The following is a 22866-nucleotide window of genomic DNA, read 5'->3' as shown; positions in this document are numbered from 1 at the left end:
GCAATAAATAATTGTTTTTGTTAATTTGAAATTGGACGAGACTTTCGTAAGTTGCAGTGTTGTGAAGCATCATCTTTATTAGGGTTCCGTAGGTTAAAAACGGGACCACATTACTGAACCTCCGCTGCCTGTCTGTGCAAACAATACAGTTGTGAACCGTACTAGTTATACAGTTGAAGTTTCATGATCAGATAATGTATTTCTGATATACAAATAATATTTAAAAAGTTTAGGTAATATTTAAGGGGGTTCCCGTGCAACAAACGTGATATTTTGTTTTTCGTTTTCATAAATATTGGTACTGATTTTTAGATGGTTTTTATATTATACCCATAACGAGATGAACGGTTGTATTCGAACGGATACCTATGCAGAAAAAACTGTTGACTTATATTAGTATTGCCATAATACCTAAGAGTATTGGATACACTCAGAGACAGTAAGGAAACAATATACTATTATCTCAATATCTTGGTAAGTAATATTTAATTCTTTCTGATAAATCCAATCAAATGCATACAACAAATTCCTTGGTAATATATATAAAATTGTGATTATATTTAAAAGAGTTTTATAGGTAACCTACTTTAAAAAAAAAATGAAAACGGGTGTTTAAATAAGAGAAAGGACTCCTTGCTCTAAGGTATCTAAGTAGGGCGATACCGGTAAAATAACCGCAACGACATTTGACTCAGCCACAGCTGCTACGGATGGATATCCCAGCTCTACTAAACAACTATTTTTGTCTTTGGCGTTGCTTATGGGCTATGGCATTATTTTAAATGTCATTAACTTGAGAGTAAATAAAATACCTAAATAAATACAAATATATTTTGTGCTCCAAGCCGGTAGTAACTGAAAACTTAACGAAGTATGAATGTAAATTATCTAAGTACAATATGTCCTCATAAAGAACAGTGCAGCAAGTTAGGTGAGTCTCAACAAGGATTTTAAATACTGGCAATTGCTCACCTGTTTGGACTTTCGAATAAACGGCGGCAAAAGCAAAATAGGGATAGGAACTTGTAAGATTTTGATGGCTCATCTCTTCCTAGTGCTTACTGATGTTATTCTGAACAATGTACATATAGGTACCTAAATACCTACTAGTAATTGATAAACTAACTTACTATTTGATCAATCATTAAAATTATCAATAGTTTTATGGTTAGGACAATCTTTTACGATCAGAATGGAAAACTAGGGCGCTGAGTAACAGCCCTTTTGTAAGAAAATTTTAAAGGCTTTTATTAAGACTAAGACTACAAGCTGAAAAATAAAGTTGGAACACAGCTTAGAGCACGTCATGTTTCTTACTCGGGAACTAAAAACAATAACTTACCTACTCTTGTAGGTTACTACCCGACTTTACGTAAATTGTGCAAACACTAAAGGAATATGTCACTCTGAGCACTAATAAGAAAATTATAGGAAATTATAGGTACAGTAGGTTCAAACATACAGTAGCCACCTAGCGCCTGCTGTAAGTTTCATAGCAAACGATGTAAGAAATTAAAATTCCCCAACCCTCTCCAAATAGACAATCTAATCAGTAGGTTGGTAGCAAGTAATTTGAGGTTCTTGTAGACATATTTTTGAGATAATATCCTCTATTTAAAACCCACAATAAAGTTGGTATTTTGAAGATATAATAGCTGTAATTGCTACCCGCTCATTAGGTAGGTACGTGCAGTAGTAACTAATCCATAAAGCTCATTTTTTTTTTACCTGAATAGTAATAAGACAGACAGTGACTTTTGTTTCTGAGATAATTAAAAAATGAATATTTTAGGTAGGTAGAGGCATTGTAACACTAATAACTATCACATAAAATCGTTTGAGCGATATAAGTAGGTACCACTTTATCCACTTGAGTACTAGTACCTATTATGCCTGGATTGAGTACTTCAGAAGAGATACTAAGCCTAGTATCAATAGGCAACAATACCTCATGCATAATATACTGGGTCAAACTAAACCTCATAATGTATTTAGATTTCATTTATCAAAAGTTATTTAGTTTAAATGTGACGTATTTGATAAAATGCCGATAAAAAGGAACCCAGTTTATTAAATCGAAAAGCAATACCTACGTTGTTTGCGCGTGGGTGAGTATCTACTTTTTTAACATATAAACTTATTTGACTCGATTGGCGAAAAAGCCTCATCACTAAGATAACTGTGAGCTTATTTTTAATTGCGACAGAATAGGTAATAACATAATGATCTAGATATATTAATGTATCATTTAAGTGACGAAGCTGTATTTAAGAATATCCAAGAAAACTTCAAGTCATTGTCATAAGCAACAGTAACTATGTACCTTTCTATTTAACGTTTGTTCGATAAAATGTCACCATAACAAACTTCTGATAAATGAACGAAAGGAATGATAATAATATGACTCATGAGCCATGATTATGCAGATTCAGCGCGGTCCAGGATCCAATTAGTCTTCTATTTTTTGTCATGAATGTGTATGTTTGCAGCCACATCTAAAGGAATTGCCCAACCTCAATCAGAAACTGGAGCCAAGGGTGCTCGCAGCCGTACAGGATGGGAGGGTTAGTAACTTTTAATTTGTAAAAAAATGTTTGTAACATTTATGTAATAGAGGTAGTGCCTTTTTAAAATATAGATTGCATAAAATATGATTATTATAATAAAGATTTTATTTGTGCATCAATATTTTTAACACGTAAACATATAAGTATAATAATGCTCTTCCCATTAATCCAGATGTAGTTGTGTAAATATTATAGTATTCTGCGATATTTAACGCAGCACATTCAAGGATAATAAGTATGATGTTAGAAATAAAAGATAAGGTAATAAAACTTTATTTTAATGAAACAACAAGAAACAAGCTCTGAAAATAGTACAAGTATGGACCACGTGCATTTAATGGAATAGTTTTATATTAATTAGCAAAAATACAGTTGCTCTATGAATATATTATTCTACCACGGTAATTCAGTGCCGTCATAATTTAGGAATTTTCCAGTATCGCCTTCACCGAGCTTGTATATCGTATTCAACATTCCGCTAACACTAGTTTCAACATCCAATGGCGCGTTTTTACCACCCATGTCGGTTCTTACCCAGCCAGGATGCATAGACGCCACCAGTATATTTTCTTTCTTCAAATCGATACTCATTGACTTGGTAGCCGCATTCAACGCCGCCTGCATAATCGATTTAAGAATCGGTTAACTTGTTATTTTAATTTTGTATTCAAATATGATTATGCACTTACCTTTGAACACCTGTAAGGATAGAAGCCTCCTTGATCATTTTGTGCAATAGAACCGAGTATTGAGCTTAGATTGATGACAGCGGCGCGTTGTGCCCCCATGGGCTCATTGTTATTGGCATCCGCGGCTTGTTTGAGGACGGGTACTAGTGACTAAAATACGTAAAGTAAAATTTAAAACATTGGTTGATGTTCAAAACCTTACTTAAAAATAATTAATGTTTCATATGTCGAAGACGAACCTTTGTAAGCATAATTGGAGCAATCGTGTTGACGATTAAATTGTCCATCAACTGTTCAGTTTTCAGAAAACCAATTTTGGTAAATTTAGTTGTGACTCCAGCATTATTTATTAATAAGTTTAGGCCTTGGCTGCCTACAATTTTGCTTACTGCTGAGGATACTTCATCAAACGATGAGGTGTTTTTAAGATCTGTAACAACATTAATATGTTTAATAACAATCAGTGAAGTTAATTAAACAAATAAATTTGATTTAATTTATGTAAAAGAAATAAACTAAATTAATATCAACTTTTACCTAAATTCAAAATAACCAAGTTTTTGTTCTCCACTGCTAACGTTTTAAGTTCCTGAAAACAACGATTAACTTCAAACAATCAAAATAATAAATTGAGACTTTTTATTTCAAAGTTTTCTTCAAATAAGCTTTGTAGACTAAATAAATAGTCTTTTAAATAGGTACTTTCATTATCTTTAAACCTATTTCCTTTCCATTTACTGATCAACTATGTAAAGGGGCAAGATATAATATAATCAGCAATATTTCTCGAAATACTCCAAATGTTTCGAGAAGTATCATGGATGACATCACTATTAAAAGTGATACGTCATGGGATACAACACTTTTCAATGTCAGTGACGTCATTTGACTGTCAGAATGTCAGACGAAGTTGGTCGGTGCGCTGTCTCTTTCGCACACTTGTAGTAGTTTGCTACAAAAAGCACTTTGCGCCTTTCAACGAATAGTATTTGTTCGTTCGTGAAACATCGTGCATTTTAGTGCGGTATTGTAATCGGAAGTTCTAAAAGTGTTAAATAATTTATTTGTGATAAGTTTGAACAACCTTTGGAGTGATGGCACCTATAGGTAAGTCATGAAATGAGTTACATACCTCCGAAACGTTTCGGCATGTTGCGATTATTTTGTGCGCGGTGTTCTGCTTAGTGATATATTTCACCATCCCGAGGCCGAGGCCCCTGTTCGCGCCGGTGATCAGAACGGACTTCATATTTTTAACAGGGCAGTGCTTAGTGTTCAACTCTTGACATTTGATTCGAGCAAGTTATCTTTTACAACCCCTCTTTACGTGTACGATCCGGTGCATGCATTTACTTGTCTCTGTCACTATTTAACGTCAAAATGACAATCCTAAATAATTTTGTAAGGATTAATAATTTGATAAAACCACTAATATCTACCGACAGAGTGGTTATATTAGCAAGACGAACTGCGAGCACTCGTAAGTAGTCCATAAATTGACAGTATTCTAACCTTGAAATAAAGATAATCGTCTAACCTCATTCTGTATTGAGCAACTCAAGCAACCCAGTTTTTATAACTTTATTTGCTTCCAATCGTCGCGAAACAATCAATAAAAAGTTTTTGTTAACTACCCTCTGCATTAAATCTGTGAAATAATGTCTTTATATTTACACTTTATTCTTGGGATGGTGGAATATTTTCAGTGGCCAAAATTCACTGTTATGTAGTTGCACAATATTTATATGTAATTACCTATTTAAAATTACATTACAAATAATTATTTTTAATGTATTACCAAAATTCAATGCTAAGTTACTGCTATTTACATAATATTTAACTTTAAAATGTTAGTCATACACCAGAGTTTTTAAGATTTATGCTTATATTCCTTTGGTGGCATCAGGGGGCTGGCTGTGTTGTAGCCGTAAAGCCAAGTTGATCGCACCCATTGACAATACCACAGAAGGTATGACAGTTGATAAAAAACTATTTTACTATGCACAGTCTATCATATCTATGGTAAGATCATAATATTCTATGCCTATATTCATAAACTGGGTTGCTCTGAGATATGTATCTACAGGTTTATACAAAACATTCTATTTGTTTGCACTTTGTGAATACTGTCTAATAAAATGTATGTAGTTACATTGCTTGGAAATGGTAAAGCTTTTTATATTTACAGAGTTAATATCAATGTGAATAAAGCAATTAAATCATCTCTATGTCCATAAATACTTCGGGCATTCAATGTTTTCACATTGTGTTGTACACTTGCAATTTTAATACAAGAATAAGATTGAAAAAAGGGATTTTTTACATTTATTTGTTATTTATAATAGTTATTGAAGGGTGCATCATATAATATCATTTTATTTCTTTTTTAAAATTGACTGGCTATGGTCATTAATATTTTGTAATTGTCTAAACAAGTTTCATTTGGTACCTTCCTTACGAATTTGATTATAAGATTATGAAAATAATCTGTAAGTCAGTAGATAACTGTACTGAATTTAGTAAAATACAATGAATAATATCAAATAAACAATACTAAACAAAAACATTTTTTTTGTGTTTATCTTAAATTTTTAGTCATATCTTATATTACATTATCAAACGTGGCTGTAATAGTGCCTGTGCCCTTCAATAATTAATGGTATGACAGGTCCAGTGTTACACACATTTTAATATGAATATTGTATGCTGCTAATAACTGCCTACCAGCACATAATAAAAAGCTTTTCATTTCAATGCAATACTACTACATGTATAACAAATATTTACACCATATAACGTTGTCTGATGGGCTCATAATGCACATTATAGATGGAAATTTCGACTATGACCTGGCGGTCATTGGTGGTGGGTCCGGTGGGCTTGCGTGTGCGAAGGAGGCAGTGAACTTGGGAGCGCGCGTCGCGGTGCTTGATTACGTGACGCCCTCGCCACAGGGCACCAAGTGGGGGCTCGGTGGAACCTGTGTCAATGTAGGCTGTATACCCAAGAAGTTAATGCACCAGGCTGCCTTACTCGGAGAGAGCATACATGTAAGTTTTTACCATATTTTTGTACTTTAAATATATATTTTTAGGTCAATTCAATTTATGACTATGCAAAACAGTGTAATTAAAATCCCATTTGGTTGTTACTGCACTATCTATTGTTGATTAAAAACCATATAATTACACTTTCAATTAGCTGTTATGGATATTGATAGTCATTTGAAAAGCTTCTAAAACATGATGGTACATGTGTTATTTTCTTCTTTTTTAGAAATTGGTAAGTGATGTGGCTACCTCCTTATATCCTGGATCCTACTCCCTACCAAGACCTAACTCCTGTGAAACTTGGATTATTCTTGGTTATTTTTTTCATTTTATTTGGTAGCAGTTTTTTCACACATAAGAGAAAAGTTCATGCATAGTTGAAGTAAATCAATGAATATAATAATTTTAATGTAGTTTTGTAATACATAGTAGTACTTTTAGTCAGTATTAAGTATGTGTATATATTTTCCTGCTTTGTGTCTTATAACACCCACAAGTAATATAATGTCTGTAACTTTTTTTAAGTTAACATTTTCAAACCTAGGATCTAATTATCCTCGTAGAACTGTTGAATTTTCCATCAGTATACAAAAAATAATAGTTGCATTGTTAGAAACTAAGACTGTGTATTTTGCTTGTCATTGTTTGATGTAGGATAGATTTATCTTTTTGTTGCATGCATAATGCATCATGTCAGTATCTCATAGTACATACATTGCATATATCTATGTATGTATCGTGTAGTATATAGCAACTATGTATGTCATTGTTTCGCGTATTGTTGATATTCACACTACAATTGATGACTTTGTAGCTCGACAGTTATTGATTATTCCGTGCTTGTTTTCCGCGGTTTGTCGACTAACTCATTCAGTCTTTTGAAAACCCAGGTTATTGTGACATGAATAAAATGTTTCAGGATTTTTTTTATTGATAAGTTACTTTTGGTTTTGACTATTACTTACTTATATTTCTATAGATACTCTAATACCACAAGGTATTAGAATTCACGTAGATTTTTAAGAATACAGAAAAATATTTTTTGTTACACTACACAAACAAAAAAAAGGACCTTTTATTTTCGGTACAAAACTGTCTAACGGTCCTCTTTAACTTTTTGATACCCGACTGTTCGAAGCAAAGAAATATAATTAAAAAAATATTGACTAAAATGTTGCCTGAAGATTCATACTGTAAATTCTATGACTAGCTTTTTAAAAATAATTTTATAGAAATATCATTGTATTAAAATTTACGTGGGAACTGAAGCGGCCGTCACTACTGCAATTATGAAGCCTTGTAGCTCGGGTCAATAACCTCGTAATAGGTTAAGGTGAATAAATTCGGTGTCGTAAATTGTTTGCCGTATTTGAAAACTCAATTGGATGTATTTTTCGTCGAAAGTTTTTGTCTTGATCTAGATTAATCAGTAATTAATGTAATAATGGAGCTGTTTCAAGTTATTGATTAAATAAAGTATAATTGCTGGTTTTGGATATTATGAAATTCTAAATTGGTACATTGATATAATTGATTCACGAGGTGAAACAGTTGTAGGTGTACGTTGTTGTCTGTTGCTATGTGGACAAACTAAGCTTGTGATGAAGAAGAGCAGTTCCATTACTCTCGGATTTCTTCATCTGTTTACCTCACAACATTATAGGTACAGACTAGTTTTTTTCAAAAGGTAGCGGTAGTTGGATACCAGTCGATGCAGGGCTTTTACGAATATAAACGTCGGACGTAATAACGTTCGTATTTGCTCCGTGTGGGAATCGAACCTCCGCATATAGAGAGTAGAGACTGTAGAGAGTGCGGCATGGTATGGCGGCGCCATGAGCGTGATTATTACAAGTTACAAACAGTACAAGTCAATACAATGCTTTGCAGACAACAGTCATGTTTGTAGTATATCTTGTGGAGAAGATTCCTTGGAAATATATTTGATAGAGCCCGTATATAGACTTCGGCTGAATGCAAAAACATCATTCAAGCTCCAAAGTATTGATGTCTCTACGATACACGTCTCTGATAGAGACAGCATGATACTTAAGAGTTGCTTCAAGTTGAGGAACTTCTCTTATCCGGCCGTTAATTGACCATTAGTTCAAAACAAATCCTCATGACATCATCGTTTATTATCATACCAAGACTAGGTAAGTATAATTATGTATTTCGGATGCCCGGAGATGACACAAGTGCAGAATTAGAAAAAAAACAAACGTTCATGTTAAAAAAAAAGATCTTAACAAAGTCTAATGTTACCTAAAACCCCTAAACATGATTCGTCAACATGTTTCTTATGGAGCAATAGAAAAAGTTTTGTTGCTGATGGTACTAAGACGGACATTATCCTAAAAGAACTGCCAGTTTACGTGTGTAAAAACGTCTTAGATTGGAATTTCTTGTCAGCGTCTCTTTTTTACTTAATAAATCCGTGTCTTAATATGAAAAAGGTAAAACTGTTATTATATAATTTTAGAACCGGCTACAATATAATTGACTATACATACTAGATTTGGATAATTTGTTACACCTACCTATAGGAGTTTTGCGGCATTTCGCAATGTTGCGCAACAATCCTAGATGACACGACTAAAGGAAAAATATAGATTGTATAAAGAAGGATTTCCTGTAAACTTTCGGCATTCCGATTATAATAATTATTGGCAAGTATAAGTTACGTTGTTCAGAGAAAATGCAAGGCAATAACATAGGATAACATTAACATTGGCAATTTCTTCAGCAAGTCCGACTGTTGTAGTTTCAAATAACTGACAATTATACAAAACAATATTTACATCATAATTTAAAAGCATTGCTACAATTGTCTTATCTTGATGAACAGCTAAAAATGGCCTATAATTTTTGAGGTTTAAGTACAATTTTGATAGTTAGAGCCTCTAGGGAGCCGCACCTTCTATGGGCAAGGTTACGTACAAAAGTGCTATGACATAGTGCTCGATCGATACATTGTATGGACGTTCTTTACTAGTGACATGCACACGGCGAATGTCATAAATCTATACTAATATTATAAAGCTGAAGAGTTTGTTTGTCTGTTTGTTTGAACGCGCTAATCTCAGGAAATGGTCCGATTTGAAAAATTCTTTCAGTGTTAGATAGCCCATTTATTGAGGAAGGTTATAGGCTATATATCATCACGCTATGACCAATAGGAGCAGAGTACCAGAAAAAAATGTTACAAAAACGGGGAAAATTTTGACCCATTTTCTCTTACGAGACGCAAGCGAAGTTGCGCGGGTCAGCTAGTTCATGATAAACTGCATTGTTTTTAAAAGCTTTAACCTAAGGTTTGTTTTGATGGTGGTGGTTTATGTAGCTTAAGTCTCCTGCTATTTTCTTTACTAAAGTATAGAACACTAAGGTACTGCGGTAAAGCAGTAAAGCTGTTCATAAAACAATTACATTTTCACTGTCTGTTCGAGAATTAGTTTCGACGGTTCTATTAATATTGCATGGATAGAATTACATTTTTCGAGATCGTCTTGTGTACGGTTTAAGATGCTTCAACTGCACGAATAAAGAAGCTATGCGAAACGCGATGTGAGGCCCTAGTGAGCTAACAGGACGTAGAACAAAATTATGTATTTTGCATGAAAGTTTACCGGGTTTCAAAGTACTAAAGGTATGTTATTGTTGTTTAAACCAGTAATAAGAACAGCTCCCACATGCAGGAAAACGATGCCTTTAATATTTTATTGAATGGAATGTGTTTACATGGATCTTCGCATGCCAATATAAATATAAATATGTTAATGTCAATCATTAATTTGATTGAAATAATACTACAGACCAAAGCATATCACATTACTAGTTACGGCATTATATACTACAGCCGCAACGAAGTAATGTAGGAGTACCTACGGAACATTGTATTCGAAAGTTCTCTTCAATCAGTGACTAAGGCACTTAGGACGTAGTGATATAAATGCAATTGCAGAAACGCGTGATTGTGCTAATGGAATTAAAACGTAATATATGTGGCGTAATATGAGCGTCAGTGTAGTCGGAAAATTGCTCACAGTCGATGCTGCGACTAACCCTCGGTTTATGTATTTAATAACGTTTTTATATGATTTAAACTCATCGAATAGATAAACTACCGCTAAATGTAGGTACCCAGAAACCGGGGTTTAGCTATGTATAAAGAATAGGAATATTTACATTATTTACGTGGTACAACAGCTCACAGCTATACCTAGCAACTATCACCTGCTCTGGGATAAACCAAAGCTATAATCATTTCCTTAAAACACAATCATTCCATAACGCATATTATATGGATGATTAGTTCAGTAAAACACCACTGACGTCATCGTTCCGCGTTCTGCAAGTCATGTTCTAAGGAAATTGGCTCGTCGCTCGGCGTACGGCCGCAACTGTTATCAATACTATGATATTATACCTAGCTCTAAACATTGCACAATATTTATGTCGAGTACGCGCGGACGTTAGCAAGATGTATTTAATTAAATTCACGCCTCCATACACTTGCATTCTCCGTTGACATATAGTCCCGTTAATTTACAATGCCGTAATAGTTCAATGATTAGCTCAAATTACGACTGAAATTGGATTAGGTGGGTTATTTAAGAATGAGTACGAGTTACAATTAGTCACCTATTAGGAGGAACAAAATGAGAGGAGTATTGAATTCAAAATAGATACAATGCAATTTGAGATTGTTAGTGTGGGTGATTTATTCTCTGGGCTAATGAAGCGGTTTTAAAACATGGGCGTAGCTTCATTTATCATCTTTACTTATATCACATTTAAAACTACTTCGTAAGCGAATTTAGCGTTTAACTCATTTGCATAAAGTTGTAATCGTCTTTGCGAATGTGTCAGAACAACTGAACCGAGAATAATCCAAGTTCATTCAAGTGTGTAACGAAGAGCCAGCTGATCATGTACCATTGTGTGACGAAGCTATCAACGTGAATTGTACTATCTTATCTATTACACAAATATATGAATAAAGTGTGCATGAATCCCGTGACTTTCATTTCGTATTTACTATGAACCTTGCAGGAAGCCGTAGCTTACGGTTGGCAAGTGCCCGCTGCGAGCGAGGTCAAGATCGACTGGGCGGCGCTCACGGAGTCCGTGCAGAATCACATCAAGTCAGTGAACTGGGTCACAAGGGTAGACTTAAGGGACAAGAAGATTGAATACATCAATGGTTTGGGCGAGTTCAAAGACCCTCACACGATCGTGGCGACTATGAAGAATGGTACCAAGAAGGAGCTGACGGCGAAGAACATCGTGATCGCGGTGGGCGGCAGGCCCCACTACCCAGAGATCCCCGGCGCGCTCGAGTACTGCATCAGCAGTGACGATATCTTCAGTTTAGGTCACCCTCCGGGAAAGACTGTTGTTGTTGGCGCTGGATGTATCCTTTTTATAACAAAATACGTTGTCTCTATAATAAGATTCGATATCAGAATATCGTTATTCACAATCTGTAAAAAATATTTTTCAAATAAAAGGTCACTAGTTATGACAAGTATGCCTGAATCATTTGTTGAAAAATATATAGCAATACAAATGGTATAGAAAGCTTTGAATAGAGTAAACTTAGATCAATTCCTATTCGATCATTCTTCTATTCTAGCTAGAAGATTTTTTCGTCGTCAGAAGTCGAATCTAATGCAAAAGAATGTCAAACACTGAATTAATTATCAGTAACCAGACTAACCAGGCAAATAATAGTTATACGTGTGTATTACAAGATCAATTTCCTTAGCATATACAATCAGACATCGGTCTAGAATGCGCTGGTTTCTTGAACTCGATGGGCTACCCGGCGACGGTGCTGGTGCGCTCGGTGCCGCTACGGGGCTTCGACCAGCAGATGGCGCGCATGGTCACCAACGAGATGGAGCAGAGGGGCGTCAAGTTCTGCCACAAGTGCGTGCCGCTCTCCGTCGAGAAACTCGAGTCTGGACAACTGAAGGTGCGCTGGCTTAACACTGAGGAACAGCAACAGTAAGTACACTTATATAAATATTCATTTGATTTATAATATAATAAATATTTTTAGTGACAAGGATATTCAAGCCGCCTGTAAGGCCTTTGGCTTAACGACTACGAGCATAAATGAGCCCAAATTAGATCCCACTTTTACGTGCCTCCCGAAGCACGGCGACGTTCAGCTTAGATATCACTAAGAAGCCAATACTAATGAATGCTTATGAATGATACATGATTTTTCCTTTTCATTGGAGATCTTTAGATTTTGAAATTGTGTAGTGCACTATTAAATATACAACCATAACATATTTTCTTACAATGTTTCTCCATGTAATATGTTTGTTTCAACTAATTACACAGTTGATTTCGCAGTTGGTATTATCCAAACACATTGTGTAATACTTAAAAACAAAGTAAAATTATGTATAACAAAACGGTGACTAATTTTATACTTTCAATGTTGAAGGATACAAGTGTTTTATGCACTTGAAAGTTGTACAACGATCAATGACTAATATTACAATTATACTAGTTGATCCGTGCGGCTCTACTCACCTACAAAGTTTATTCTTCTTAGTCCCTTATTTATGAGTTAGTTTTGAAAAAAAGTAGCCTGTGTTTAACCTTGGTTCTTCAATTATCTTCATATTACTTGTGAAAAGGTAACGAATACGCTTACGTAAGGATAATCTGTAGTTTTAAAAGAGCCGGGTGATTCAGTAGTTCGGACTTAAAAGATATATTTCGTACATCTATACTAATATTATAAAGCTGAATATCTTTTATTTATGATACTTCAATAACAAATAAACGTGTGCAAAATAGTTTCTGTTTGCAGTTGTAAACTATTGTATTTGTTTGTTGTAGGTTCGAGGACGTGTTCGACACAGTATTGATCGCGACCGGCCGGTACGCGCTCACCAAACAACTCAACTTGGAAGCTGCGGGAGTCAATGTGAGTTTACCACATTATATTTAAGGCTAAGAAAGAATCTCCTCTCTTAACTGGAGGGACTCGATCCAAAATAGATCAAAGACATCACTCTTTTATATGTTTTTTCTTTCATAAGTTTCTGAATCAAAAAAGAAAATCCTTCCTGGTATTTTTGTTTGATATGAAATTTCTCTCTGAACAAGAAGCGCTCGGTTTGTCCAAAAGTAGCCGAATAATTCGAGCGTTATAGTTAGAAATTCGGCGCAGGTTAGAGTGCCCTTGTTCTCAAACTGAGTGACAGATGCATGACTGCTTGAATTCCAAAATTAGATGTTTTTCTTATGTTATAAAACTTACGAGGAAATATTTTTTAATGCACACGCATTCTGCGAAAAGTAAACATTAATCCTACTATTGATCGATACTCAGCGAGAATGAATGCTGATAGCATTTGTGATTGCTTCCGTTATCGTGACATGACTGTTTCACTGTGGTCTGTGACAAATATTTACGTTTGTATAACTATTTAAATTACATGACTTTGAAAACGAAGAGATATTTTTGCTTCAATTTACAAAACAAATAAGTTGAAAACGAATGACTTGTCACGTTTTAATAGATCGAAGAAATAATCATTAAAATTCATGACTAGGCCCCAGTTTCACCATACATACATACATATTATCACGCTTTTCCCCAAAGGGGTAGGCAGAGACTGAAGTACGCCACTTGGCAAGATTCTTACAAACTTCCCTTGCATCATTCACATCCATAGATCTTGTCTTAAAGTCTTGTCAGTTTCAACACTTCTGAAAAAGTATCAGATAGCTTATCAAGTAGTTTTGACAGTAATTTTCATATATTTGCTGTAATTTTATCTAGTAGATAAGGTTTTCTAACACTATTTCATAAGCTGTAAAACCGAATATTCAAAGTGCAGTTATAAGTTTAAGTCTTGAACTAAAGACTCGAAATTCTTTGTATTTTATCAGCTGATAATAAAATATGTTATCAAAGAGATAATTATATTATTGTTCTTACATAATTAACTTAATTATGGAACCAGACGTTTACCTTTCGGATTTAGGGCATCAAAGGTCACACTTTAAATTAATTTCAATGCCAGCCACTAGCAGTTAAAACATTTGGTGTATAGATAACCAAATTATCAAAACAGTTGAATCAAGTCGTTAAATCCCTACCATTTTGAATATGGGGACTGGTTGTAATTTTTTGCCCGTGTCTGTCACATAGGCTGGGCGGGAAGGTGGGAAGGGTTAGGTTGAGATCTGGTAACTTAACTAATTATATAATTGACTTTTACATGGCATAAGAAATTAAAAATTAGTATGTCATAAAATTATTCAGAAAAACTAAAGTAAACTTAATCCATTACTGTGTTCCACTGCCTGGTACGAGTAATCATTAAGGGGTTATGCCTCGAGACCATAAGTTGGCTAATTAATAATCAACTAATTATTGTATTTATAATTTCCAGTGCATAACGGAGAGCGGTAAGATCCTCGCGGCGACGGAGCAGACGAACGTGCCTCACATCTACGCGGTGGGCGACGTGCTGGAGGCGCGGCCCGAGCTCACGCCCGTGGCCATCCACGCCGGCCGCCTGCTGGCGCGCCGCGTGTTCGCCGGCGCGCAACAACACATGGACTACGACAACGTCGCTACCACTGTCTTCACACCCTTGGAGTATGGCTGCGTCGGGCTCAGTGAAGAGGAGGCTACTAAACGGTGAGTTTACTAAACAAACTGTCGCTATTTATTTGTTCTTTGGGGAACAAACAGCTTATAAAAATTACAGTACTTATTTGAAAGAGAATATTCCATCATACAAGTTGTATATCGTATTATATTTATTGTTATATATGAGATTTGGCAATCTCTATTTATTTTGCATGTGTGACAACGTATACCTATGTACGTATACGTGATTTTTATGTAATGGTACGTAGTTTGGATGACTAGTCAATTCTTCTTCTTCTTAAAGTGCCTCTCCAACTAGTGAAGGTTGGCAATCAGTTCTTCATATTTCGTCTTATCCTTTGCCAGACGAAAGAGTTTAGCAGCACTCTACATAAATATGTTAAAAATTCGGTAGCGCATGATGACATATCCATCCATATCATTTGAGATACGATCCCAAATCATGCACAATATGACTTGTCACATTCAATATATTGTCTATCTAGTCAATTTTGATAAAAAAAAATGTGCAATCATTGCTACTCGATTGATTCATCAGCATCATTCAGAGCTCAATTTTGCTGAGCTGAATATACAATATTCGTCACTTGTTTTTGATATGGCGCTCGACCTGACCCCTTATGAAAAAAAAACTAGTCATTTTCAAGGCAGATAATATTTATAAACTATAAACTTGCATAAAAGCTTTATCATGTATATATTAAAATAAAAAACTAATTAAATAATGCTCATGTCACATTGGTATCTTATCTCCTGTACACATAACGTGTAACATTCAGTTATCGGTCCATCAGGTGTCGTAACTATTGATACTTTATCTCATCGCCATACAAATGGACTATTTATTGATTACTCTTCAAGGTAACGTCATAAATGGGCTTGGAAAAGGTTTACGACTCCACTGTTGTATTATTTATGGTTATTATAAGTGGAATTTGTATTAAACCAATAGCTTGACGGATATATATTAGCTTATTTTATGTTCCTGAAATTTATTAAGATTAGATGCAGATAAGGTTTAAACATTTGAATGTAGAAATATTATATGAACTTCATTTTGATAGCGATACAAAAAACCGATTTAATCGTGCTACTGCATAATAAAATGGCGCGACTATTTTAAAAATATAAAACACTCAATTAAATTGTACCTAAATGATTAAAACTTCAATAAATCGTCGTCTAATTTTATTTAATCCGTCACTGTCCCACTACTGGGCAAGGCTGTCCCGACAGGAAGAATAAGGTTTTAAGTTCACAACTGGCTAAGTGAGGGTTGGGGACTTTGCAACGATCGCAAAATTTATTAAATCAATCTGTATTGTTATTTCAGCTTCGGCGCGGACAACCTGGAGGTGTACCACGCGTACTACAAGCCGACCGAGTTCTTCATCCCGCAGCGCAACATCAAGAACTGTTACCTGAAGGCCGTGGCCATGCGCGAGGCGCCGCAGAAGATCCTCGGCCTGCACTTCGTCGGCCCTGTCGCCGGCGAGGTCATACAGGGCTTCGCTGCTGCTATGAAGTGAGTACCGGGCTATTTATTTGAGAGAGATTTTTTGTGATGACGCTGTATTGTAGGCCCTTATTTAATGGATAGCATTTAGAAAAGTGCTCATAGATACTTGTATTCCTAAATCAAATGAGTGGTAGTTTAATTAAGCGTTTTTAAAATTTTCTTGGACTTTTCTGTAACAAGGAAATAAAAAAGTAAGTACATTCGTTCACAATGAAGGTATTTGAATTCTATGTAGTTTTTAATTGTAATAATGTTGATGGACCGTTATTACATAATATGTAAGTCAAAATAGCACCTCAAATCTTCGATTATTGTTTCAAAGTACCATATTGTTAACTTATCCGTGGCTTATTTCAGATGCGGCATCACAATGGAGCACCTGATGAACACAGTGGGCATCCACCCCACAGTGGCGGAGGAGTTCACTCGCCTCAACATCACCAAGCGCTCCGGCAAGGACCCCAACCCTGCCTCCTGCTGCAGCTAAACACCACACGCGATATTGTTGCACGCACCGTACGGACACCGACATATACGTATACATATAATCGACTATTTACTTAAAAAATCGACTAAATTCATCTCTAAATCTGTCTAACGTTACTTACTGATTTTAAAAGTGTTATTTATTGAAATAATAGTTTAGTTTTGTCTAAATGCTGTCGCTGTCCACATAGAACATAACTTAACATCATACTAATTATAGAACTTATTCAGGCCAGTCTCCTAGTACGGTATTGTTAGATAGATTATAGAGATTGATACATATACCAGTGATTGTATTTTAGTTCGTAACTCGATCTTGCCTATAAATATCGAGTGATTAGTCGATTAGTTAATAGTCGATACTTAGTAGTATAAGTCGCTGTACCTAGATCACTCCACTGATGTTGTTAGATCACCCTTCAAGATATTAAACATTTTAACGAAAAAACATTAGACGTTATGTTTGTTTGAACCGAGAGGTTTACTATCACAGGGTGGAAGACATTGTTTCTACGATTTACTTTTGTTACATTTATAATTTACTCTTTTGGTTAACTTGTTAGAACGGGAAAGGTCCAATTTTGTATTCGAACTGTTTAGATCGTGTTTTTTACTTAAATCACAATTTTCTATTTGTTGATCAGTTATTGTATATGTGATAGGACATACGATGTCTGTGAACAATGTTAGGTGCTTCTCGTCTACAACAACACAAAGACATACTTTTCCTTTCAATTTTTATAGTACAAATTCTTTAAAAAACTATGAATTGTTGTTTAAAAATATGAATTAAATGTATTAAAATATAATTGTTACTATGGTGAAATATAATGCTACAGTATTATCGTTATAATCAATAGCATAGCAGTCGATAGAGCGTAACATTCCGGACGGCAAATATTCGGCAAATCAGTTCTTAACTACATCTCTGTATTTTAATTTATGTGATTTTGAACTCTAATAAAGTGATATATTTTTAATTATGTCTTGTTTATTATTAGTTACAACAAACACATTTTTTAAACCGAATGAATGGTGATACAATAGCCCCTTTACTATCGCGTATGAAACATCAATCGAGTGTTTGTAAAGGGAAAGGAAGGACCACGCGCCGCGCTCATCTACCCGCGCCCTTTTGCATCTGTCAACAAAATAAAAAACCGCGAGCGAAGAGCGCGCTGCTTTCTCACGCGTAATCCTGAACACTCCTAAGAACGTGCGATAGAGTTTGTGTGTGTAAAGGCGGCTATTGTTAAACAACGTGGAAAGGCGGTATTTACAATAGAATAGAAATAAACTTATAATATAATCAAACAGTGTTGTAAAATCACGGTCCATCGTTAGTACTGAATCGGTCCATGTCAGGCGTGTACTCGCATCCGAACCAAATCTGTGCAGTGGGCAGCGGGTAGTACTTGTGAGCTTGTATCAACGTGTTGTCGAACCGCCAGAAACGAGGGCCTTGGAAGAAGAACGTGTCTGAAAGACAACAGAAAAGTTAGTGGTGTTCCTAGAAAATTAACAAATTTGTTTAAGATAAGGGGTTTGTTTTTATGAAATGAAAATGTACCAGAGTCACATTTTTCAGCAAATTTAAGGGTAGTCTTTAGTAACAGTTGCAAAAGGACTGATGTATTCGGTTTTTTTCATTCCTCCGTCTGACCTACACCTATACGTTTAAATGCACTAAAAGTAGGTAAAAGAGCTAAACTTTTCTAAGCCCCATTATAGAATGGGGCTTAGAAAAGGTTATACGTTTATTTATAATTTATTTAATGGCTGTACTTAGTTCTACGTACCTTCTTTCCAAATAATAGCAGCATCAACAGGGTAAGGCACTTGTCTCCACATGGACATGTCTTTCGGGTACCCCGGGTCCATGGTGCCGGTGCGTTCATCGAACCGCCAGTAGCGCTCCTCCTCGATCAGATACGTCTTGTTGTTATAATTGGATAGGAACACTGTCGTCAGTTCCGCCACCTCGTCGGGGATGAGGTACTCCGATATAGAGCCTTGTTTTAATATTTGGTATGACGGGTTGAACTCCCAGTAGTCTCTCTCTAGAAAGTAGAAAGATAGAGATTATGGTAACCAATTTCTCTGAAACTAACCAACCGCGCACAGGTCCTACGCGAATGCGCGCATTATCTACATTTTACTTAGTTAGAGCTACTTTTTAAGTTAGGTTGTTGGTTAAGTCTGCCGAGCAGTAAGATTTGACCATCAGATGATAAGACATCAGATATATCCAGACTTTTCTTATGCTTCTAATTGGAATGGGGGTAGCTTCGGCAGTTAGTACTAACTTCGCATTGCTACTCACCTCTGAAAATAACAACGTTTCCATTTTCTTTTTGGTAGATTGTCTTAATGATGCTCATGTCTCCGGGCAGTCCTATGAACACGTCGTGGAATCTCTTGGGATAACCTTCCTCTATCTGGTTCCTCTCACGGAGTACCCACACCCACTGTACAGAACCAAGTTATTGTTTATCAAACTAGCTTCAGTCAGAACATAATGTTTTTAAACTATTGCGGACTGTACACATAATACTAAGAGGCCTGAAAAGTCTTTTTAAGCAGTCCAGAACGGCAGACTGATCTAACTCCATCGGGTAATAAAAAGGTATCGCAAACTATAATTTTTACCGTGCCTAAGACCCGATTTGTTTCTTGGAACTTTTGCGATGGAGTGTAAGGATAAGTTGCTAGGTTGATATGTAAGTATTATTGTTTGTACCTCCTCCTCAAACACATAGATCTTGTCGTGCAGCACTTGCAGCGTGTCGTAGTTCGTCATGCACAGGTCTGGGATGTAGTTCTCTTCTTCCTCATCCAAGTCTGACTTCGTGAAGCTCGGTGCCTGAGAATATTCCACGTCGGTCTCTGTCACAGTGTCTGCTTCCTCTTTTGTTACTGCAACAAACATTGCTATCATGTTTAATTGCAACGGTAGTAAGAAAGGTACTCCAATTCTCCAGACTATCTTGAGCCTGTAAGGGGTTCAAAGAATGCATCGAGGATGTGAAACCTATGGATCTTTGTTTCACGTCTCAGTTTTACTGTTATTAACAAGTGGTAGTAGTCATATGGATTTCAATGCCAATGATATTTGCAAATCCTTTTTCCAGCCCCATAAGGCTTGATCATTCCGTGTATCGAACAGATAAGTTAAATATAGGAATGTTTTTCGACTTACAGTAGAGCGCTTTCATGCCGAGTATATCATCAGTATCGAGGCGCTCAATAGGCACCTGGTAGTAAGGATACATGACCGAGGTGTTGACATTCGAGTGTGACATGCCGAGCGCGTGGCCGATCTCATGCACGGCCACCGCGAAGAAGTTGGTCACGTCTTTGTCGTCCTCGTCCGGGTTGTCGCCCCAGATCTCGTCCTCATCGAAGTGCATGGCGCCGTGGGATGGAGGGAACGCGTGAGCGACGACACGCCCTGGGCCGTCGAAGGGAAACCTGTGTGTTGAAAACTTCTTAGTACAAATCGTAGTATTAAGTATATCAAGTTTCAGCCTTTCAGGTTACCATTTCTATGGCATTTTTAGCCGACTTGAAAAAAAGGAGGAGGTTCTCGAATAGACTGTATTTTTTTTCTGTTTTATTTTTTCATATTTTTTGATGATTCTTTTTTGAGAGTAAAAGTTTACTTATTATGCTTCACAGAATTTCGGCGCAAACTACTTGAAGACAATCAAAGCATTCTTGAAGAAATCTGTCTTTAATGTTGCTTCGCAGACCAACCATGATGCACTCACCCGTCTCCATGAGCTCCTGAGACGAATGAAACCCGTATATCACCGCGGCCCTCGTCGACCTTGTGGAAGCGAAGCCCGCCGTACGGCGCCCACAGCGCCAGACCCTTCGCCATCAGGTACTCCACGCGACTCTTGGCTAAAGTATTCGACCCGTTCACTACTCTGTGTAGCAAACATAACACTGAAACTATATAGAATAAATGAAAAATACAATTCTAAGATTGAATTGACGACGACAATGCCGCTATCACTGCGCGTAAAGGTCATGGGCTGGATTCCCACACGGAACTAATATTTGTATGTTCCATAAATAAATAGTTGTTTCGGGTCTATTAATTCTTTGTGTCCGTTGTTCGTATATCAGTAGAAGTAAAAAGATGTCCTTATTTGTGCGGGTAATAGAGAAATTAAAAATATAATTACCTAAGTAAGTACCTTAAATTAATGATTAAACATCTCAAGACTTGGAAAAGGAAGGTAAGTCTAAAAAGAAATTGATAGGTTATACCTGTACGAGATAGTTTTCTTGTTCCATCCTTGTTGTATAACGTAACGACGACTTCGAGCCGATGATTGTGTTTCTATATCTTTTACACCACAACGCCTTCTCTTGAAAAGCTAAAAACGAAAAATGACTGTGTTATAACTAAACTTACTCAGAGTATATTAGAATTATTAAGGGTACTTGCCCGTTTAGTCTCTGGGTCAAATATCCCCGTTTCGGGCAGTCCGGCGAAAGCTTGCACCTTCTTGAGCGCCTCAGATATGGACTGCCGAGTGTAAGCGAAGTCTTCATCGCCTTGCTCGTCCAACTCCGGTAAGTAGCCATACTTCTTCATAAAAGTTAGCTGAAAACAGATAATAAATATGTAACCACCGTATTTTATTGCTGCGTAGTCAATAATGTTACCTGTGGACTGCAAAACTTACAGTTCAAAATTCACCTTCAAGAGCTTTACTTGATCAACTATTAACTATGATTTGGAGTAAGAATTATGACTAAGTAGACCGATTAATTTTTTATTTGAGTACGATGCAGTGTACCTATTTGATGCCGGTTATTTCTTGGTGACAATCGGATTTGGTACAATAATAAATGTGAAAGAGTGGTAGATAAATTATCTTCTCAATTATGAGGTCAGTGCATTCTTTTATTTGTTTGTTACAGCCGTACAGCTAAGTAACAAACGTGTGAGATAGTAAAACATAAATAAACTGACACCGATGTGATTTCCTGGAAACATGTAGGTACCTATTGAGAACCGATCAGATGACTCAGTTATGTAGCTTGTACACATACGCATAATAAATAAATAACAATGTAGGTAACACACAATTTAATTTATAAACTACACAGAACTTCAGCTTTATATTCAGAGTTCGCGTAAAATGTGTTCACATAAAACGGTAGAGAATGCTGAAGCTTTACGTGATCTTACGTTGTAGTAAAGTCTTTAAATAGAATCTTGCTTCACGAAAATACGACTGAAATCTCGTGTTTGCATTTCAAGTTGAAACTTAAAAGTTAATTGTATACTCTATGTTGATTTTGTTTAAAGTGTATTCTTTATACTGACCTCTTCAGGCGTAGCCGGAGCTAAGTCAACAAATATGTCATCGACCTGAACTGCAGGCTTGCATCTCACTAAACTAAAGCAAAAGGTTAACAAACACAGCACACACGTGAAACGCATCGCGGCTGAAGGAAAAATGGCAGATAACTGTGTTTCGTACTCGCCTGACCTTTGACTCCAGATAGTGAGCATTGTGGTGATCTGGTTAACGCCCTTCGCCGGAAGATCTTTGTTCTTATTCATTTATAATACTGATTTCTTTGTTTATTTAAAATTTGTCGGTAATATTTCATGGGAAACTTCAGCAGTACCTATAATTTGAATGGTAAAGATCATAAGTCTAACCTCTCCCTCATTTACGAGGGATATGTACCCATTCACCAAGGACCCAGCACTAGACTAAAAGGATATCTTTAAAAACTAAAATGACTTGCTTACCAGTTAATCACAAACAAAAACAAATAACTTGGGTTCATTCCTGAAATTGTACGCGTACAGTAGAGTTAGCAGTTCCAGCCCACCGCAGATACAATGTGGTTACTTTTTGCACCTCAGTAT

The 22866-nt window shown here is 36.1% G+C and overlaps 3 protein-coding genes across 5 annotated transcripts; 1 reads left to right on the top strand and 2 right to left on the bottom strand.

Annotated features, from left to right (window-relative positions):
• Nucleotides 1–2824: 2824 nt before the first annotated feature.
• On the bottom strand, nucleotides 2825–4522 carry sni (SDR family oxidoreductase sniffer). Its single transcript, XM_076113001.1, has 5 exons — nucleotides 4389–4522; nucleotides 3794–3845; nucleotides 3496–3686; nucleotides 3257–3406; nucleotides 2825–3185 (listed from the first exon to the last, which is right to left on the bottom strand). Exons 1-5 carry the CDS (start codon nucleotides 4503–4505, stop codon nucleotides 2961–2963), a joined length of 735 nt encoding a protein of 244 aa, XP_075969116.1. The 5' UTR covers nucleotides 4506–4522; the 3' UTR covers nucleotides 2825–2960.
• Nucleotides 4174–17947, top strand: LOC142972155 (thioredoxin reductase 1, mitochondrial-like). Of its 3 annotated transcripts, XM_076112999.1 has the most exons (9): nucleotides 4174–4363; nucleotides 5163–5225; nucleotides 6086–6306; nucleotides 11362–11722; nucleotides 12090–12318; nucleotides 13171–13258; nucleotides 14736–14986; nucleotides 16293–16484; nucleotides 16836–17947. In XM_076112999.1, exons 1-9 carry the CDS (start codon nucleotides 4351–4353, stop codon nucleotides 16963–16965), a joined length of 1548 nt encoding a protein of 515 aa, XP_075969114.1. In that variant the 5' UTR covers nucleotides 4174–4350; the 3' UTR covers nucleotides 16966–17947. The 3 variants fall into 3 exon arrangements, with proteins under 3 accessions (XP_075969114.1, XP_075969115.1, XP_075969113.1); XM_076113000.1 differs by lacking the exon at nucleotides 5163–5225 and having other exon boundaries at nucleotides 4175–4363; XM_076112998.1 differs by lacking the exons at nucleotides 4174–4363; nucleotides 5163–5225 and adding an exon at nucleotides 4602–4736.
• LOC142972154 (matrix metalloproteinase-25-like) lies at nucleotides 17941–22694 on the bottom strand. The gene is made up of 9 exons (XM_076112996.1): nucleotides 22312–22694; nucleotides 21424–21582; nucleotides 21243–21352; nucleotides 20735–20896; nucleotides 20164–20435; nucleotides 19705–19880; nucleotides 19288–19432; nucleotides 18764–19024; nucleotides 17941–18443 (listed from the first exon to the last, which is right to left on the bottom strand). The coding sequence occupies exons 1-9, from the start codon at nucleotides 22549–22551 to the stop codon at nucleotides 18292–18294; spliced, it is 1677 nt and encodes a 558-aa protein (XP_075969111.1). The 5' UTR covers nucleotides 22552–22694; the 3' UTR covers nucleotides 17941–18291.
• Between the last annotated feature and the right edge of the window lie 172 nt (nucleotides 22695–22866).

This window comes from Anticarsia gemmatalis, chromosome 4 (assembly GCF_050436995.1).
Source record: "Anticarsia gemmatalis isolate Benzon Research Colony breed Stoneville strain chromosome 4, ilAntGemm2 primary, whole genome shotgun sequence".
NCBI classification, from domain to species: domain Eukaryota; kingdom Metazoa; phylum Arthropoda; class Insecta; order Lepidoptera; family Erebidae; genus Anticarsia; species Anticarsia gemmatalis.
This window is presented reverse-complemented; position numbering and strand designations above follow the sequence as displayed.

What these genes read in the sequence shown, in the direction of transcription:
- sni (XM_076113001.1), bottom strand. Translation starts at nt 4,505, where the DNA reads ATGAAGTCCGTTCTGATCACCGGCGCGAACAGGGGCCTCGGCCTCGGG. An exon ending in CATGCCGAAACGTTTCGGAG is followed by an intron (nt 3,846 to 4,388) that starts GTATGTAACTCA and finishes CGTTGTTTTCAG; the next exon opens with GAACTTAAAACGTTAGCAGT. An exon ending in CTTGGTTATTTTGAATTTAG is followed by an intron (nt 3,687 to 3,793) that starts GTAAAAGTTGAT and finishes ATGTTGTTACAG; the next exon opens with ATCTTAAAAACACCTCATCG.
- LOC142972155 (XM_076112998.1), top strand. Translation starts at nt 4,637, where the DNA reads ATGACAATCCTAAATAATTTTGTAAGGATTAATAATTTGATAAAACCA. An exon ending in TGTTGTTGTTGGCGCTGGAT is followed by an intron (nt 11,723 to 12,089) that starts GTATCCTTTTTA and finishes ATATACAATCAG; the next exon opens with ACATCGGTCTAGAATGCGCT. An exon ending in GAAGAGGAGGCTACTAAACG is followed by an intron (nt 14,987 to 16,292) that starts GTGAGTTTACTA and finishes TTGTTATTTCAG; the next exon opens with CTTCGGCGCGGACAACCTGG.
- LOC142972154 (XM_076112996.1), bottom strand. Translation starts at nt 22,551, where the DNA reads ATGAATAAGAACAAAGATCTTCCGGCGAAGGGCGTTAACCAGATCACC. An exon ending in TTGACCCAGAGACTAAACGG is followed by an intron (nt 21,353 to 21,423) that starts GCAAGTACCCTT and finishes TTTCGTTTTTAG; the next exon opens with CTTTTCAAGAGAAGGCGTTG. An exon ending in AAGAAAACTATCTCGTACAG is followed by an intron (nt 20,897 to 21,242) that starts GTATAACCTATC and finishes TTTGCTACACAG; the next exon opens with AGTAGTGAACGGGTCGAATA.